The sequence below is a fragment of the Hippopotamus amphibius genome, chromosome 5 (genome assembly GCF_030028045.1).
Source record: "Hippopotamus amphibius kiboko isolate mHipAmp2 chromosome 5, mHipAmp2.hap2, whole genome shotgun sequence".
Taxonomy (NCBI): Eukaryota; Metazoa; Chordata; class Mammalia; order Artiodactyla; family Hippopotamidae; genus Hippopotamus; species Hippopotamus amphibius.
In genome coordinates, this window is record NC_080190.1 from 52,921,343 (window position 1) to 52,941,374 (window position 20,032).

Consider the following 20,032-nt stretch of genomic DNA (forward strand, 5'->3'; position numbering starts at 1 on the left):
GTGGAGAAGCCTGAGGTGTTTTCCAGATGACCACGTGCCCTACAGGAGCACATGTGACACAGCACAAAGGGAATGAATGGCCTGGAATTGGACTTTTGGACTGTGGGTTTAATCCTATCCTGTCCTTGACTTGCTGTATAACTTTGTCCTGTGACTCAGCGTCCATTTTCTAGTACAATCTGGTAGATGTAATACTGTCTTCTCTCAGTCTAGTATCACAGAGCTTTATTGTCATTTATTATCCCGGATGAGAAATAGCCACATTTTTTATGTGGGTCCTGAAGAATTATTGCATTTCCAAAGGACAGATTCCTGAATGTCACAAATAAAGGAATGAAAACAAGCCATGTTATTCTGGGAGATGGGGTTCTGGGCCAAGTCTGGGATGACACAGGACAAATAAATCAGTTCCTCCATCAATATGCTGGTTGGAGGGATTTTCCTGTGCCCTGTATCCTGAGTGTCCATAAACTGCTTTAGAAGAGGGCAGAGAGGTTCAGACTCCAGGCCTAAGTTGGGTAAATACAATGCATATGTCCACAAACATTCTGAAATTATGGTTCGTTGGATCGGTCTCTCCAGCAATACCCTGGAAAGGTGTGTGTTGGTGAACCTGTGATTTAGTTGAAGAACATTCATTCTGTTGTCCTCAGGAAGAGCCTTTTGTGATGGTGGCTGAGAACATCCTTGGACAGCCCAAGCGCTACAAAGGGTTCTCCATCGATGTCCTGGATGCACTGGCCAAGGCTCTGGGCTTCAAATATGAGATTTACCAGGCCCCCGATGGCAGGTACGGTCACCAGCTCCATAACACCTCCTGGAACGGGATGATCGGGGAGCTCATCAGCAAGGTAGGTTCCAAAAGCAGGTCCACGGGGAGGGGCACCCCAGTCTGCCTCGGGGTGATATCTAAATTGGGCCCAGTATGAAGTTGGAACCTTGGGACCAGTTAGTCAGACCACAGTTACCACTCTCCACACACTAAGGACCTCTTTTCCTCCACTCCCCTCGTCCCTGCTCAACCCATTTTTGCCCTTTTAGTTTCTAATTCCCTGGCATTTTGTGTTTTCCTTCTGTGCCCACTGCTCTCATTCCTTTGAAACTTATCCACTGTGCCTGTTTTGTAATCGACTCTTCATGAAATCCACCCCCACATCTGGGCTGCAATAGGAACCCAGTTCTCTTGGGGCGGCAGCGGGGGTCTGGTGTGTGCTTATTCTCTTCGTCATGGCCCGCAAGTGGGTGTGTATATCGTGTGTGTGCACATGCATGTGTGTGTGAATGTGTGGGTGTGTCTGCATTGCTATGTATAAGTGATAAGGCATTCCCCAGCGCCTCAGATTAATTTCAAATCATTACTCTTCCTCCTTCCTGTACAACAACCTGGGGCCTCATTTAGACTCATGGCATGAGGCTAATTCGCTGTGTCCCCATCCTTGCCCCTGCCATCCTATGACCTCTAGGTCATCTCCTGACAACCATTTACATTGCTGGATCCGCTCAGGCCCTCCCTCTCCAGTGTTGCTGTTGCCATCAATCGATGTTTCTGACATCCCTACGGACAACCCCGGGCTTCCAGTGCTTTGACTGCTTCACCTCCAGTGACCTTTGAGTACCTGCCCCCATGCATCCTGTTAGCATCTTATATGTCCCTGTCACTGTCCCACTCCATGACTACAACCTGTCGTCCTTCTGACTCTTTCTGGCCTTTGTTCCTAAAACATAGGTCCTCTGTTTTATAAACCCATAAAGGCAGACACAAGGCCCTTGTTCTCTCCAGTTTCTCCTAAGCTAAAAAAAAAACAACAAACAAAAAACACATGCACAACAACTTTACTATGGAAAAAGTTATATATAAAATTCACCCATTTCAGATGTATCATTCACCGATTTCTAGGAAATCTAGTGAGTTATGCAACCTTCACCATATCTAGTTTTATAGTACTTCCATCACCCCACTGAGATCCCTCATATTCATTTTACAGTTAATCCCATTCCCAACCCCAGCCCTAGGCAACCTTTAATCTGCTTTCTAGCTCTACAGACTTGCTTTTGCAAACATTTACTATAAACGGAGTCATACCATACGTGGTCTTTTGTGTCTGGTCCTTTTCACTTGGCACATGTATCTGAGGTTCATTCTTCTCTAAGATTTCTTTGCCCTTCTGATACTGCATCCTTTCCCGCCTGGTGTGTCCTCTGTGGTTGTCCAGATAAACCCCAGTTCCCTTCATCCTTTGTGATTCTCCTAAATTATTCTTGATTTCCTGTTACACTGAAACCCTGACTTGGTTCTATTATCTACCCTGTGACTCTGACTTCCAGGTTGCTGTATGCAATTAGAGGAGAAAATCACAAGTTTGTCCAAATGGATATATGAACAATGTGTGGCCTCCCAACTCAGCTGGGCCTTCAGGACAGTTCCTTAACTTGTCCTTTGTTGGGCCCCTTGGCTATATTCCTTAGGGACTATTTCAAAATGTTATCTTTCTCCTCAAGCAACCTAATAATCTTCTATCTTAAATTAGAAAACAAAGTACTCGTATTAGGGAAAGAAATGGAGACATCTGGGCATGAGATGCTACTTCAGCTTCCTATGAAGTTCACATCTGCAGACACATGCCCTCACCTCCAGTTTCAGAGGGGGGAGTGTTTTTCCTCCTGTCACAGCTCACCCCTCCACCGGTATCATGAATCAATTCCCTTGTGCCTCCTCTGGACCTGGTTTCATAAATGAGTTTCCCTCCATCCTATACTGTTAACCTATCCTGATCCCCTAGATTTCTTTCTCTGTCCTTAAATATGCTCCAAACTTAAACAAAACAAAAACAAACCAGCAAACAAAGCAAAAACCTCCCTGGGTGTGGGTTTCTGAGAAAGAAAGCAAGAACCAGAGATGCAAATGCGGCAAGTCTAAGAGCTCTGACATGGTCACCACCACCATTTTTTCTCTTTACTCTAGGTATGTTGTTGGATTTCACAGTTTAGAAATCAGTATATCTGCCCCTCTAGCCCATATACTGGACCTGATAAAATCCTTCTATGTGGTTTTCTCCAATTTGAGTATGTAGTTTGGATCAGCTGTCACAACTGGTCGTTCTAAAATAAACTTAGTTCTGACGATGCCTTCTACTTAGAGACCCAAGAGCCGAGATAGAGATGATCGCTGTACATTTTAATGTGCTTATGCCAACATCCATGTAGGCATAAGGATCCTAGTCTCCACCAGCCTTGGCAGCTTTAAGCTCACAACCTAGGTCCTTCTTAATGGGGTCTTGGGTGTCCAACTAGCTCAGTTGGTAGAGCATGAGACTATTAATGGGGTTTTGTCTATTATTAAATTAAGCTCACCTTGGAAAGCAAAAATCTTAGGAAGTACTTCTGAGGTCACAGCACAGGATGCCCAGAGGGCCCCTTCACAGCATGGCTTTACTAAAGGAAGAATCAACCCTTATGTCTGAGAAGCCACGAGCTAAGGGAGGCAGAAGATCAAAAGAAGTGGGATGACTCCTTTTATCTTGGAGGATGTTACTTTCTGGCATAGAGTCTGTATATAAAACAACCTAGGACTGATACATTAATGAGATTCAAGGTAGTTGTATACTCACTATGTAACTTCTAAAGTATTTTAGAAAACAGAGAGATCTATGTGGGCTAATGGAGTTTTGAGAGGTTTAATGGAAAAATGGAGTGTCCCTGTGGCCTTGAAGTAAAGGAAGGATGTAGATAAGTCCAGAAGAAGATAGAAGGGAGTCAGGGTGGGGAGCCGGGTGGGCAGTAAGAGGGAAATACCAGCAAAAGAAAGGAGATAGTTTACTAAGGGGACCATTAAGAAAGTGAGGAAAAACTACAATTCACACAGTAATGAAGAAGGCTATAGACTCTTTCCTCCAGAAGTGGTTTCCAGGAGTTTTTAGGGTTTGGGAGAGGAATTTGTAAGGTGAAGGAGGTAATAACAGACAAATTAGTGCTAGACTTTCCTTACAATGTTCAAAGTCACGAGGTGTCAACTCTTGAATCCACGTGCTCTGAACTGAACAACCCAAAGGGCAGAGGACAGGCCTTGACCCAGGGTAGAACCCAGCAGTAAACTGGGGACTGCTGTCTCATGAGGTGGGTTTGCCTTTCAGAGAGCAGACCTGGCCATCTCCGCCATCACCATCACCCCGGAGAGGGAGAGCGTGGTGGACTTCAGCAAGCGGTACATGGACTACTCGGTGGGGATCCTCATCAAGAAGCCCGAGGAGAAAATCAGCATCTTCTCCCTTTTTGCGCCATTTGATTTTGCCGTGTGGGCCTGCATCGCGGCAGCCATCCCGGTGGTGGGCGTGCTGATATTCGTGCTGAACCGGATACAGGCTGTGAGGGCTCAGAGTGCTGCACAGCCCCGGCCGTCCGCTTCCGCCACCTTACACAGCGCCATCTGGATCGTCTACGGAGCCTTCGTACAGCAAGGTACCCTCCTGGTTTCTCAGTGTTGGAGGAGCCCCACGGGCCTGGGAGAACCTGTTCATTGGCAAAGTTCTTAGATGCATTTTGCCAAAGTTATTTTAAATGCAATTTTATTTAATCTCTAAGATAGTCCTAATATCATGCTGTTCCCGATTTCTCCGAGTAATACCAGATAGGAGCTAAATGAAATGACAACAAGAAACTTAACTTCAAGTCCTGATTTTCCACTTTAGATAAAATTAACTTTGGAGTTCTGCTTTGCACTTTCTTCCCCTCCCACATTAGACTGATCGTTATGCAGACGGGGTTGTCAAATGAAACCGTATCTTGTTTAAATCTGAAGTCTTAACGCGATAAAAAAATCAAAATTGTTTTGCAATCATCTAAGCAGTACTCCAGCCATTCTTGAGATACAAAGTCTCCTCTCTCTGAGAAGTCTGAATAGCACTTGGCGAGTTACAGGATTGTGCAATTTTGACCGGAAACAACAAATTGCAGAGTTCCTCATGTGAGTCCTGGCCTTATTTGCACCATAGCAAAATATGTATTACTTGCTTGAGAGGTTATATGAGAATAGTCAGTGAGGCGCTTTCTTCTGCTACCACCTAAGAAGAAACAATTGACCTCAAAGAGGCAGCTTCTAACTACAAGTCACATGCAATGATGTCTGAAAATCATAGGGAGAAAAAAGTCATCTAGTGAGGGCTGAATATTAATAAAAGTAATATGGTACATCTCATTTTTGAAAAGAAAGCCAGGAAATCCTCCAGGTAGGAGGTAATTTCACATTTACAGAATTCCTGAGACTGTTGCATGTGAATTTAAGATGGAAAGGGACATTACATAGGGTTGGAGCCCTGGAGGTCCTCAATATAGTGAGGTAAAATCTTCTAACTGAAAGATTTTGCTATTCAGAACTCTACTCTTTGCATTTGGACAAATCTCCTATCACTAAATATGCCCATCCTAGCTTTTCCGTATTTTGTGGTCCTCCATCCCCTTCCGAGATTGGTGGTCCTAGGATTTTTTTCCCAGAATTGTCAGAACCCACCATAACCAGCTGGCAGTCACTTTCCTGATCCCCAGCTCATCGCTAGGGGTGGTTGCCTGTGCCTGGCTGCAAGGCAGAGAATTTCCCTGGGGATGGGAGCGAGAGCAGAAGCCCAGGGCCAATCCCCTTTGCCTGCCTCCTGCAGGTGGTGAATCCTCAGTGAACTCCATGGCCATGCGAATCGTGATGGGCAGCTGGTGGCTCTTCACCCTCATCGTGTGCTCCTCCTACACAGCCAATCTTGCTGCCTTCCTCACAGTGTCCAGGATGGACAATCCCATAAGGTAAGATCCATTACTCCTTCCAGAAGGCTGTAAAGAGAGGATGCAAACCTGGCCAGGGTAGCCAGGTGTCATGGAGGCAGAGAAGGACTTAGATTCCGGATCTGCGATTTGATGATAGTAATCTTTAATGCATGAGGAGCGTCACTCCTGTTGTATTTTTATTTTTTTATTTTTTTAAATTTTATTAATTTATTTATTATTTTTTTGGGGGTACACCAAGTTCAATCATCTGTTTTTATACACATATCCCTGTATTCCCTCCCTACCCCGACTCCCCCCACCCTCCCCGTCCCAGTCCTCTAACGCATCATCCATCCTCGAGTTGAACTCCCTTTGTTATACAGCAACTTCCCACTGGCTATCTATTTTACAGTTGGTAGTATATATATGTCTATGCTACTCTTGCTCCTGTTGTATTTTATTTCATGCACAATTAAACAGTGTATAAATTCATTAAATAATGTCTTCAAATGTTTAAATTCTGCTTATAAGACTAATAAATCAAAACATTAAAATTAATAAATGTCCTCAAAACTTTCAATATTGATTGCAAACTTATTTAATCAAAAATTTTTAAACACTTAATTAAAATTAATTAAAACCACAAGTCTAATATATTTTTCCAATCTTCAAACATCTAAAAATTATTTTTTAAAACATGCTAATTATCACAGTGATTAGAAAATTTATTTCACTTACAGTTAAAAAATTGTAAAATTATTGACACCAAGGACTAAAAGTGTTTCATTTTAACCAAAATGTTAAAAATATGGCATAAAAGAATTAGTTCAACATAGTGAAATAACTTGGAATGCCTTTGCTTTATAGTCAGATATTACGTACTGTGTGAATTACAAAAGAGCTTGTACAAAGTGAATGTCTATTGGGTATGTTGTCGCTGAACTGACCAAAGGCAAAGATCTAGTTAACACTTCCTTGGATGCAATATCCGCTTCCATATCACCTCTCACTTGATCCCTGATTATGGTTTTCTGTGTTCCTGCCTTCGGTAATTTCTCCTTTAACTCATCATACTTAACTATCATTGTATTGATTCTTTCGATCCACAGCCCTAATCAAGGCATCTGTACTCAACCAGCTTCTATAGCTCCCAACTGCGTATTTGAAAGAGGTCAGATTCCTTGATTAGGATTTGAAATTCAGAATATTATCTAGTTTTTATTTTAATTGACATTTTATTGAGATAGTTATAGATCCACATGCAATTATAAGTAATAATGCAGAGAGATCTCCTAATATCTTTTAACAAGTTTCCCTCAATGGTAACATTTTGCAAAACCAGGATATTAACATTGATACAATTGACTGATTCTATTCAGATTTCTCCTCTCCTCCTTGCCCTCATTTCTGTGTGTGTGCATTTGATTCTATACAGTTTTATTGTATGTGTAGATTTGTATATCTACATCCACAGTAAAGACACTAAATAATTTCATTCCCACAGGAATCCCTTTTGTTGTTCTTTTATAACCACACTCACCTCCTTTATACTTCTTCCCCTCCAGTCCTGTTCTTAACACCTGGCAAACACTAATGTGTTCTCCAGCTCTAAAATTTTGTCCCTTCAAGTATGTTATGTAAATTGAATCACACTTTTGGGATTGGCTTTTTCTTTCAGTGTAATTCTCTGGAGATTCATTCAAATTGTGTGTGTGTTAATAGTTCATTGCTTCTATTGCTCAGTAGAATCCAATGTAACAGTTTATTTAACAATCCACTCATTGAAGGACCTCTGGGTTGTTTCCAGTTTGAGGCAATTACGAATAAAGCCGCTATGAACATTTGTGTGTAGGTTTTTGTGTGAACATGTTTTCATTAATATGTGGTACATATCCAAGAATGCAATTGCTGCTTGTTGTAATAGCATGTTGAATTCTATTAAAAAATGATCAAACTGCTTTCTAGTGACTATACCATTTTACATTACTAGTAATGTGAGAATGATACAACTTATTTGCATCTTTGCCAATATTTAGTGTTGTCATTGTTTTTTATTTTACCATTCTGATAGGCATGGTGTGATAGCACATTGTGGTTTTGTGTTTTCCTAATGACTAATTATATTGAATACCTTTTCACGTGATTATTGCTATCTGTATATTCTCTTTGGTGAAATATCTCTTTGTGTATTTTGCCCATTTTCTCACTGGATCGTTTATTAATGTTGAGTTTTGAAAGTTCTTTATATATTTTATACACCGGTTCCGTGCCAGATGTGTGGTTTGTAAATATTTCCCCTGACTCTGAAGTTCGTTTTTTCAACCTCTTTCTTAACAAGGTATTTCACAAAGAAAAATTTTTAATTCTTATGAGGTCCAATTTATAAATTTATTCTTTTGTGGATCATGCTTTTGGTATCAAGTCTAACTCTTTGTCTAGCCCTAGACCCTGAAGATAATCTGGGGTTGTTTGTTTGCTTGTTTGTTTTTCTAGAAGTTTTGTAGTTTTACATTTTACATTTTGGCTCACAGTCAATTTTGAGTTAATTTTTGTATGAGGTGTGAGGTTTGAGTTCTCTTTTTTTTTTTTTTGGCTATGGATGTCCAATTGCTATGGCACTACTTATTAATTTAATTGCTATTTAAGTTTGTCAGAAATCAGTTGAACATATTTGTGCGGGTCTATTTCTGTGTTCTTTATTCGTTCCATTGATCTATGTGCCGATCCCTTTGCCAAAAGCACCCTGTCTTGATGACTGTAGCTACACAGTAAGCCTTAATATTGAGCATAATGATTCCTCCTATATTATTATTCTTTGTCTAGATTGTTTTAAATATTCTGGGGCTGACATTTTCCATATCAATTTTAGAATAAGTATGTCGATGGCTATATAAAAACATTCTGTGGTTTTGACAGGAATTATATTAATTATAGTTATAATTGCTTTAAGCCAAAAGATCATGATTTGCTGAGAATATATATCATGAATGGGTACTAGATTTTGCCAAATGCTTTTTTTGTGCATTATTTGCCATAATTCTATGTTTTTTCTTCTTTAGCTTATTAGCATGGTAGATTACATTGGTTGTTTTTTCAAATGTATGTCTCGAATGAATTTCACTTTGTCATGGTTTATGATTCTTTTCATATATTGTTGAATTCTGTTTGCTGCTATTCTGATTGAGGATTTTTGCATCTAAACTTATAAGAAGTATTGGTTTGTACTTTTATTTGTACTGTCTTTGTCTGGTCTTGATATCAGGGTAACACTAGCCTAACACAATGATTTAAGAAATCATCTATTTTTTGGAAGAGATTATGTAAAATTGCTGTAGCATTTGGCATTATTCTCTAGGTAAATCATCCAGGCATGGAGATTTCATATTTTCGGAGCTTTTAAATTGTGAATTCAATTTTTTATAGCTATAGGGCAATTCATATTGTCTATTTCATCATCAAGTCTAGTTGGTTTATAGTGTTGTTCATGTTTTCATTTACTTGTTGATCTTCTGCCTTGTTATCAATTACTGAAATTATTGACGTCTACAACTATTTTTGTAGAAGTGCCTATTTCTCCCTTCAATTTTATCAATTTTGCTTCATGTGTTAGGTTTGTATATGTTTATAATTGTAATTGTTATATATTCTTATTGGTGACCATTTTATAATTATATAATGTTCTTTGCTTCTCATAAAAATTTTTGTTTTAAAGTCTACTTTTTCTGATTATTAGCATAGCCACTCCAGTCCTCTTTTGATTATTGTTTGCACAGAATTTTTTTCTAACCTTTTATGTTGTTTTGATCTATTTGTCTCTGAATCTAGAGTGAGTAGCTTCTACCCACAATAATTGAATTATGATTTTTAATTCATTCTACTAATGTCTACATTTTAATTGGAGAGTTTAATCCATTCATATTTAGTGTAATTAGTGATAAAGAAGACTTCACTTCTGCCATTTTGCTACTTGATTTATATATGTCATACCTTTTTTGTTATTCATTCCCCCATTACTGCCTGCTTTGTGTTAGATATGTTTTGCATACCATTTTAATTCCCTTATTGTTTCTCTTACTATATTTTTTGAGTTATATTCTTAGTGGTTACCCTAGGCATTACAATTAATATCTTAATTTATAGAAATTTAACTTGGATTTATACTAACCTTATTTTAATAGTACACAAAAACTTTGCTCCTATATCATTCTGTTCCACTGCACTCTGCCCTAACAACTCATTTTTGAAGATGTCTGATCCCTTCCTTTTTAGGAGGTAATTAATTTTTTTCCAATTTATTTAATGGATAATCTTCTATAGTTAGTTTTTAAATTGTTATTTTTTGATATTTTATTTATTGAATAAACTTCATATTTTTTAAAAAACAACTTTACCTAGATATTAGAATATATTACTAAATTATTAAAATGCATGTTTGTTTTTTTAAATTTTTTAAATTGTGGTATATTTTTAAATACACATAACACAAATTTTTATCATTTTAATCATTTTAAGTGTACAATTCAATGTCATTAAGTACAGTCATAATGTTCTGCAAATGTAACTACCATCCATCTCTAGATCACGTCACCTTGCAAATATATATATAATATTCCTTATTCCCCTCTTCCCCAGAACCTGGAAACCACCATTCTGTTTTCTGTCTCTATAAGTTTGACTCTCTAGGTACCTCATATAAGTGAAGTAATACAGTTTTTGTCTTTTAATGACTAGTTTGTTTCACTTAGCATGTCTTCAAGGTTCACCATTTTGTAGTATGTGTCAGAATTTCCTTGGTTTTTAAGGATGAATAACATTTCATTGTATGTATATACCACATTTTATTGATCTATTCATCTGTCCAGGACATGGGTTGCTTCCATCTTTTGGCTATTATTTAATAAAGCTGCTATAAGTATAGACATAAAAATAACTAAGTCCCTGCTTTCAATATTTTGGGTACATAGTCAGAAGTGGGATTGCTGGATCACATGGAAATTTTATGTTTAATAATTTTGAGGAACTACCTTACCATATTCCACAATAGCTGCACCATCTCATATTCTCACCAGCAAGACACAAGGATTCCAATTTCTGTACATCTTCACCAACACTTGTTTTTGTTTTGGCTTTTTGTTTTTATGTTCATAATAGCTATCCTAATGGTTATGAAATGGTCTCATTTTGGTTTTGATTTGCATTTCCTTCATGATTAGAGATATTGAGCATATTGTCATGTGTTTATTTTCCATTTGCATACCTTCTTTATAGAAATTTATATTCAAGTCCTTTGCCCATTTTTAATTGAGTTGTTTTTGTCTGTTATTGAGTTGTAGGAAATTTTTATATTCTGGATATTAATCTGTTATGAGATATGTGATTTGCAAATATTTTCTCCCATTCCATGGATTGCCTTTTCATTCTGATGATAGTGTCCTTGGATGCAGATTTTTTTTTTTTAATTTTGATGAAGTCCAGATTATCCATTTCTTTGCTATTGTCATTGCCCTTGCTTTTGTTGTCATAACTAAGAAATCTTGACACCATTGTTGAAAATTATTTGACATGTATAGGACGGTATTTCTGTGTTGTCTATTCTATTCCATTTGTCTTTATGTCTGTTGTCATGCCAGTTCCACACTGTTTTGATTACTGTGGCTTGTAGTACATTTTGAATTCAGAAGTTTGAGCTCTCCAACTTTGTTCTTTATCAAGATTGTTTTGGCTACTTGGCATTTCTTGAGATTCCATATGAATTTTAGGGTGGATTTTTCTGTTTCTTCAGAAAACATCATATAGAGATTGCATCAAATTTATAGATTGCTTTAGATAGTATTGACATAATAGCAATATTAAGTCTTCCAATCCATGAATACAGGATTCATTTCATTTATTTGTGTTTTAAATTTTTTTTCCAAAATTTTTAGTTTTCAGTATATATGCCTTTTACCTTTTTGATTTTTTTCTTGAGTATTTTATTTTTTTTGATATTATTGTAATTGGAATTGTTTTTGTAATTTCCCTTTCAGACTGTTCATTGTGAATGTATAGACATGCAGCTGGGATTTGTGTATTGATTTTTGTATCCTGAAATTTTGCTTAATTAATTTGTTAGTTCTAATTGTGTGTGTGCGTGTGTGTGTATGTGTGTATATGTGTGTGTCTAATTTTAAGATTTTCTACATATAAGTTCATGTTGTCTGACAACAGAGATACTTTTACTTCTTCCTTTCCAATTTATTTCCAGTTATTTCTTTTACTTGCCTAATTGTCTAACTATGATTTCTGGTACTATGTTGAGTAAAAGTGGTAGAAGAAGATACCCTTGTCTTGTTCCTAATTTTAGAGAAAAGTCCTTCAGTCTTTCACCATTGAGTATGACGTTAGCTTTGGGTTTCTCAATGATTCTCAACCATTATTACATTAAGGTTTTTTCCTTTTATTCCTCGCTTATTAAGTTTCTATCATTAAAGGGTGTTGGATTTTGTCAAATGCTTTTCTTGCACTGAGGTGATAATGTGGTTTCTATCTTCATTCTGTTAATGTGCTATATCACATTGATAAAATTTTTTATGTTGAACCATTTTTGCATTCTGGGAATAAATCCTTCTTGGTCATGATGTATAATCCTTTTAATATTGAAACTGTTGAATTCAGTTTGCAAGTATTTCATTGAGAATTTTATTCATGAGGAATATTGATTTGTAGTTTTCTTGTGGTGTCTTTTTTGGACTTCAGTAGCAGGGTAATGTTGGTCTCATAGAATGAATTTGGAAGTATTCCTTCCTCTTGAATTTTTTGGTAAGGGTTTGATAAGGATTGATGTTCATTCTTTAAACTGTAGAATTCCCCAGTGAAGCTATCTGGTCCTGGGATTTTCTGATTAGATCTCCTTACTAGTTATAGGTCTATTTAGATATTCTGTTTCTTCATGAACCAGTCTTGGTAGGTTGTGCATTTCTAGAAATTTGTCCATTTTATCTAGGTAGACTATCTAATTTGTTGAAATACAATTGACAGGTATTACAATATAAATATATTTGTTCTTACTGCTATCATATTTACTTATGCGTTCTTAATAATTTTCATAAAGTTTAGCATTCAGTTACCATTATTATTACTGTGTTTGTCCCACTACCTTCCCCCCACTAGAAATTAAGGATCATCTTTTAATCTCCAGTGGTTTCCTTTAGGCTTAAATTTGAATGCACTGCTATTTCTTTTTCAAACTAAAGAGTGAAACCATATATTCATGTCTCTTCCTATGTAAGACGATAGTGGAATATCTTTTTTTTCCTCTTCTTCTATCTACTCAATCATTTTTTTGTTGATAGAATCTGAGATTTTAGGCCCAATTTACTCTGATTTTTTTTCTTTCTTCTTATGTTTTTAAATTTTTTATGGTTTCTCTAAGACATATATTTGGCATTTTCATTCTTTTGTTTTATCTCATCCGTATTTATAGTCATTATTTGGATTGAATTCTGTGTTCAAAATGTTTCAGTGCTTGTTGAATATCTCTTTATTCTATGATTTAGCCATTGTTCATTTCTTTATTTTATTTTATTCAACTAGAATAGCCCTTTGAGCAATATATCTAGCAAGAGATGTATACTTTCTGGGACAGCATATCTGCTAATCTTTTTCTGTTGTATTTACACATGAATTAAACTTATCTGGGTGTAATGTTCTTGTGTCACAACTTCTCCCCTTGCTATTCTATAGAAGTTGCTCCATTGTCTGAATTCTATAAAATTTGTTCCCTTGTTCTTCTTGTATGTAATGCTGCAGAGAAGCATAAGAATACCCCATTCACCTCCTCTTTCTCTTCCCCTCTTTCTTTATTGCTCTTTCCCTTCTCATTCTGTTCTCTGTTCTCCCCTCTTTCTCTCCACGTCCTTCTTCCCCCTCCTTTCCATCATCTTCCCCTTCCTTTTTCCCTTTCCCTTCTCTTCCTCCTCTCCCTCTTATGCTTTCTGCCCTTCCTCTTCCTCGCTCTAATTTGATCCTTTCTCCTCCTCCCTCCCATTCCTCTTTCTCTATCTCCACATGAAAACCTGCACATGAATTTTTATAGTAGCTATACTTAAATTGTCAAAATGTGGAGATAACTAAGATGTCCTTAAAGAGGTAAATGTATACATAAACTGGAATACATCCAGGCAATGAAATATTATTCAGTGCTAAAAAGAAAGGAACTATCAAGCCATGGAAACACATGGAGGAACCTTAAATACATATTGATAAGTGAAAGCCTTATGATAAATAAATACATATGTATATATATATGTTTATAAATGGTATAATATATAGATTTAGTATCTATATATGTATATAAAGAGAGAGACAAAGAGATGTATGGGTTTTATGATGACATATAAGTTTTAGGATATCTTTGTGGAAAATGGAAAAAAATATGAGCAGGGTAGCACTAGATATCTATTAGGTCAAATAAAGCCAACTTAACACATTTTTAATTGATCATGCTATTGGTGTTGTATCTAAGAACTTATGACCAAACCCAAGGTGGATCAATTGCTCTTTGCAAACTGAACTTAAAGGCTGTTTACACATGTATCATCATCAATTTGAATGTGAAGATTCCATTTTTAAAATTAATTTATGGATAAAAACATTGAACAGAAATCGTAAACACTTGGATATGGCCTGAATTTACTTCATAAGTTTGTGGGGTTTTTTGGCAGCATGGTGTTTTAAATATTTAAATTTGAATGACTTTGGTGGTGCTAGCACTCTTCAGGTTGCCTCTGGTCCTACCATCCTCAGTTTTATTACATCTGCTAGCTTCACACTTTCACATACTTCAGTGTGTGAAACTTTCACCATCAAGTTGTTCAAGTTAGTGTCCTGTGATATAGAAGACCTGGATGACTTTTTTGTGAGCTACCAAGTCCTACACATCCGTGCTGTTCAAAGTGTGGCACACAGACCAACATACAAATCTCAGGCCTTATCTGAGATCTCATGAATCAGAATTTATATCTAAGTAGGTCTCCAAGTGATTTTTATTCACATTAACGTGTGGAAAGCACTGCCTCCAATTATAAAAAAATGATCTATGAAATTCTAATAGCCTGAAGCGATTGGCTGCAACTAACAGATGCATCTTAATAGAGCTATGCATCAGTTTCTGCCTTCAGGGCACCACAAACTGGGAAAGAAAGGTGGTGCATATTAATGGTACTCAAAAAAAAGAATGTGGAACTTTCTCCACATACCATGATGGAGTAACAGGTATCTGACTATACCCCGCATCATTAACAACTGGAAAACTGGAAAAATATGCTGTTTACAAGCATTTTAAACATAAAGGCACAGACAGATTGAGAAAGAAGGGAAAAGATATACCATGCAAGTAATAAGCATAAGAAAACTGGTGAGGCTATCTCAACATTAGACGAAGTATACTTTATGCCATAGAGTGTTACAGGGGGTAAAGGGGGACCTTACAGGATGATAAAAGAAGCAATTTCACCAAAAAGGCAATTCTAAATATGTACACACCTTATAACAAAACATCAAAGTTTATGACACAAAATTTGACAAATCTAAATGGGAGAAATAGAAAAATCTAATATAGTCCAAATTTTAATTTCATTCTCTTAGAAACTGACATAACAAGAAAGCAAAAGATTAATAAGGCTATAGAAAATCTGAATAATGCTATCAACCAACTTGACGTAATTGACATTTATAGAACACTACACCCAACATTTGTAGAATACACATTCTTTTCAAGTATGCATCCACCAAGATGCATCATTCATTGGGCCATAGAGTTAAATCTCAGTCAATTTCAAAAGAGTAAAATCTTGCCAAGTATGTTCTATCACTATAATTAAGTTAAAATAGAAAGCAATAAAATAATCTAGAAAAGCCCCACTGAAATTTAAATAACATAATTCTAGACCTATGGGTCAAAGAAAAAGATCATAAAAGAAATGTAAAAAGTATTTCTAAGTAAGTGATAATGAAAACACAACATATCAAAATTTATGGAATGCAAGTAAAATGATGCTTAAAGGAAAGTTTATAGCCTTAAATGCCTATATAAGGAACAGAAAATGCTTACATTTCAGATTCTTAGTTTCCCTCTCAAAAAAGATTAAAAAAAAAAATAAGAACAGGCTAACCTTAAAGTAATTTTAAAGAAAGACATAGATTATGTGTAACAACATAGAAAATTAGCAAAGTCAAAAGTTGGTTGTTTGATAAATTTAATAAAGTTAACAAACCTCAAGCAAGACTAATCAAGAAAAATGAGAGAAAGCTGAAATTATTAGTATCAGGAATGAAAGTGGGGATTTCACTATAGATCTTTTAGACATTAAATGAATAATAAGAGAATATTATGAACAACTCTATGCCAACAAATTCAAATGGGTACATTTCTTTAAAAACACAACTTATAAAAACTGATTTAAAAATAGATAGAAAATCTGAATGTTAATATGTCTATTAAAGATATTGGATTTGTAAGCCTTACTACAAATGAAATTCCAGGCCCAGATGGCATCGCTGGTGAGTTCTAGCCAACACTCAAATAAATAACGCTAATTGTAAACTTTTTCAAAAAATAGAGGAGAAAATGTTTTTTAATTCATTTAGTGAAACTGGCATAACTCTGGTAACAAAAGCCAAAAAAATTATTATAAGAAAAGAAAATCACTGCCCAGCATCCCCCATGAACTTAGATGTAAACATCCTCAACAAAATGTTAGCAGATTGAATCTAGCAATATATAAACAGGATAACACATCACACTCTAGGGGAGCCTTATCCCTGGAATACAAGCTTGCTTCAGTATATGAGAACAAATTAATGTGATTCACCACATTAACAACATAAAGGACAGAAATCACATGATCATCTCAAATGATACAGAAAAGCATCTGACAAAATTAAACACCCATTCATGATTAATAAATAAATACATAAAAGGAAACTTCCACACCTTGATAACAGCACAGAGAACTGACTACTAACAACATACTTAATGGTGCTTTTTCCCCAACATCATATTGTAGGTGCTTGTCTGACCAACAAGCAATAAAAGAAATGACTAGAGAGGGAGAAGTAACACTGTCTATTTTCTAATGACATGATTATCTTTATGAAAAATCATAAAAGTCTCCTAATAAAATTAAATCTAATAAATAAATCTTCATAGGCTGCCAGAAACAAAATCCCTATACAAAAATCAATTGTATTTTTACATACTAATAACCAACAAGTGGAAAACAAATTAAAAAAAAATTACAATAGCACCAAAAGTATAAATTCTTAGGAATACTTTTTTTAAAAAAAATGTTTAAGTATTATACCTTTAGCAGCAAATTTAGTGGAAAAATCTCACCAAGAGAAATTAAAGATCTAAATAAATGGAGAGATATCCAGTATTCATGGATTGGAATACTCAATATGTTGAGATGGCAAATCACCCTAATTGAGCTACAGATTCAATGCAATCCCCATTAAAATTCCAGCAGACTTTAAAAAATAGAACAGGAAAAGATTATATATATATTATATTCAAAGGCTCTAGAATGGGGAACAGAATTTTGAAAAAGAACAAAGTTGGAAGACCAGCACTACTTGATTTCAAGACTTTCTGCAGAGCTGTAAGGTCATTCTGTATGTCCTCTGTCTAACTGTATTTAATGTCATTTCTCAGTGCTCTTGCTTCCCTGGCTTCACTATGTTCCTCAAAGATCATGGTTAGTTTTTAGTTTTCTGCTCTGTGGCCTTCACTAAGCTAGTTATTTTTGGAACACTCTTCTATGCTTTTGACCCAGCCAAAACTTATTTTTTGACTTATTTTTCAAGTCTCTTGACTTATTTTTCAAGTCTCTACTCAAATGTCACCTCCTCACAGTGGCCTTCCTGGATACTCCTCAATTTAAATCACCCTTTTCTATTTTTCTCTTTCATATACTTCAGTACTTTTCTTTCTTAAGAATTGTCACATGAGTTTATGTGTTTACTTTTTGTTATAATGCATCCATCCTTCGAGATAATAAACTCCATGGATCCAGGGACTGAGTTTCTTTGTCCCCCATTGTATAACCAATGCTTAGCACAATGCCTGGCACAGCTCAGCTGCCTTAACAAAATACTACAGACTGGGTGGTTTAAACAATAGGAGTTTATTCCTCATAGTCCTGGGGGCTGGGAAGTCCAAGATCCTGGTGCCAGCAGATTTGGTTCTTGATGAGAGTCCTCTTGTGGCTTGCAGATGGCCTCCTTCTCTCTGCTGGGTCCTTACATGGTAGAGAGAGACAGAGCACTGGTCTCTCTTCCTCTGCTTATAAGGTCACTAATCCTGTCATGGGGGCTCCACCCTCATGATCTTATCTAAACCTAATTACCTCCCAAAGGCCCACCTCAAAATACCATCCCATTGACAGTGAGGGCTTTGACTCGTGAATTTGGGGAGTGGTGGGTGGGATACAACATTCAGGCCATAGTGCTCACTATGTATGCCCAATATATGATAAATGGATGAATTAATTTTTGAAGGAAGATTTGTTCTTTTTGGTTCATATATAAAAAATGAGGAACTTTGGGTAGAGCAATTCAAGATACAGAGTTTAGCTCAACAGCAAAAAGTCCCTTCCTGGTGTCAGGCCTGTCTGAAGTTGAGTAAATGACCTGGGGAGGTGAACTGCATATCCTTAGAAGTGTGTCTGCAATAGCTGGGAATCAGGAATGTCACTCCTAAACTCTGAAGTCATATATTCTGTGCTCCTTGTTCTTCAGGTCACACTCCGTTTATAGATCTGTATGCAAAGAAGGAGTTGGCTTTTTTTTTTCTTTTTTGCTCTGATTATTTTTATCTTGAGGACAAAGGCTCCTGGGTATACATGTTGGTCTCCTGCTGGGCAAAGTGTTGATAGAACATCTTTTTCTAAAGGTCATATTGGAGATTTTCCACATCTTTTGATTTTTTTAAATCATCCTTTTTATTCCTCTCTTGCTCCTGTATTCATGGATCCATTAGAATCGCATGAAATGCGGCTTTCAGTCTGTACTTTCACATTGGAACCATGAGATTCGTGAATTGAAAAGCTCCCGATTTTTATGGCTGTGATAAATCCTCCATAGGCACAAACTGGCTGTAGAATTTGTATTCAGTCTCAGGCTTATGAATGCACAATATATTAGCAAAATTGATATAATTCAGGAAAGCTGGGTTCATAAGGGGCAAACGGATTGTGCTACTCCTGTGATGGGATGCATGCCCACTTCTCTCCTGTCACATCTAGAACTACAGCATCATGTTGTGAAAGAAACATGAAAGGATTGGAACCCAGTCCTCTGAAGCAAAGGTTGGGATCCTAAGGAAGTGTAGAGACAGGGCTTCCTCAGGCTCACTATGTAGACTGTTCAAGCAGATGATTCTCCTCTATGGCTACCCTAAAGTGCCATGCCCAAGGTGCTGGGAGACCTTGAATTGCTATTTCTCACACCTTCTTTTTTTTTGTTTTGTTTTGTTTAAATAGACTATTTTCTTGAATGGTTTTAGGTTTACAGGAAAATTGAGTGGAAAGTATGGAGAGTTTCCATATACTCTGCCCCCTGATTTCCCATATTATTAATATTTTGCATTAATGTGGTACATTTGATGAGCCGATATTGATTCATTATTATTAACTGAAGGTCATAGTTTACCTAGGGCTCATCCATGTATTGCACCTTACATAGATTTTGATAAATGTATAATAATGTGTATCCAGTATCGTAGTAGCATATGCAATAGCTTCACTGTACTAAAAATTCCCTGTTTTCCATTCATCCTATCCTCTTCCTCTTTGAATATTATTTTTAGCTAAGCAGAAACTGGGGTCATTCTGAATACCTACCTTTCCCATACTCTGTCAATAGATTATATCTGTTCTACCTCCTAAATCTCTCAAGCAGGTGTCATTTCTGCATTCTTTCTGCTATATCCAGGTCCTGATGACCACAACAGCCTTCTGATTTTCTTTTTTCTTTCTTGAATAACTCCTTCAAACCTGTCTCTATATTGCCAGCAGAAACATCTTTGTAAAATAAATTCTGATCAAGTCAGTTCCTTGCTTTTAAATTTCTAGTGGCTCCTCATATATTTCAGGTTAACAGTTTAGCTTGACCTTAGCCACCCTTCCAGACTCAACTTTATAACTACTTGTATGTTCCATTTTGCCTCAAATTGCTAAGCTGAAGTGGGTATCTTAATATATATACATTCAGTACTTAGCTAGTTTAAGATTGAATTTTTTCAGAT

At 36.4% G+C, this 20,032-nt stretch overlaps 1 protein-coding gene across 2 annotated transcripts in view; it reads left to right on the top strand.

Annotated features, from left to right (window-relative positions):
* Positions 1–20,032, top strand: part of GRID1 (glutamate ionotropic receptor delta type subunit 1) — a 655,245-nt gene that overhangs the window by 538,996 nt on the left and 96,217 nt on the right. The window contains exons 10-12 of one of the 2 annotated variants that reach the window (XM_057735455.1): positions 654–851; positions 4,131–4,455; positions 5,649–5,787. In XM_057735455.1, the coding sequence (XP_057591438.1) occupies positions 654–851; positions 4,131–4,455; positions 5,649–5,787 (662 nt within the window). The remainder of the gene's footprint in view (positions 1–653; positions 852–4,130; positions 4,456–5,648; positions 5,788–20,032) is intronic. The other variant, XM_057735456.1, reaches the window with a different exon arrangement.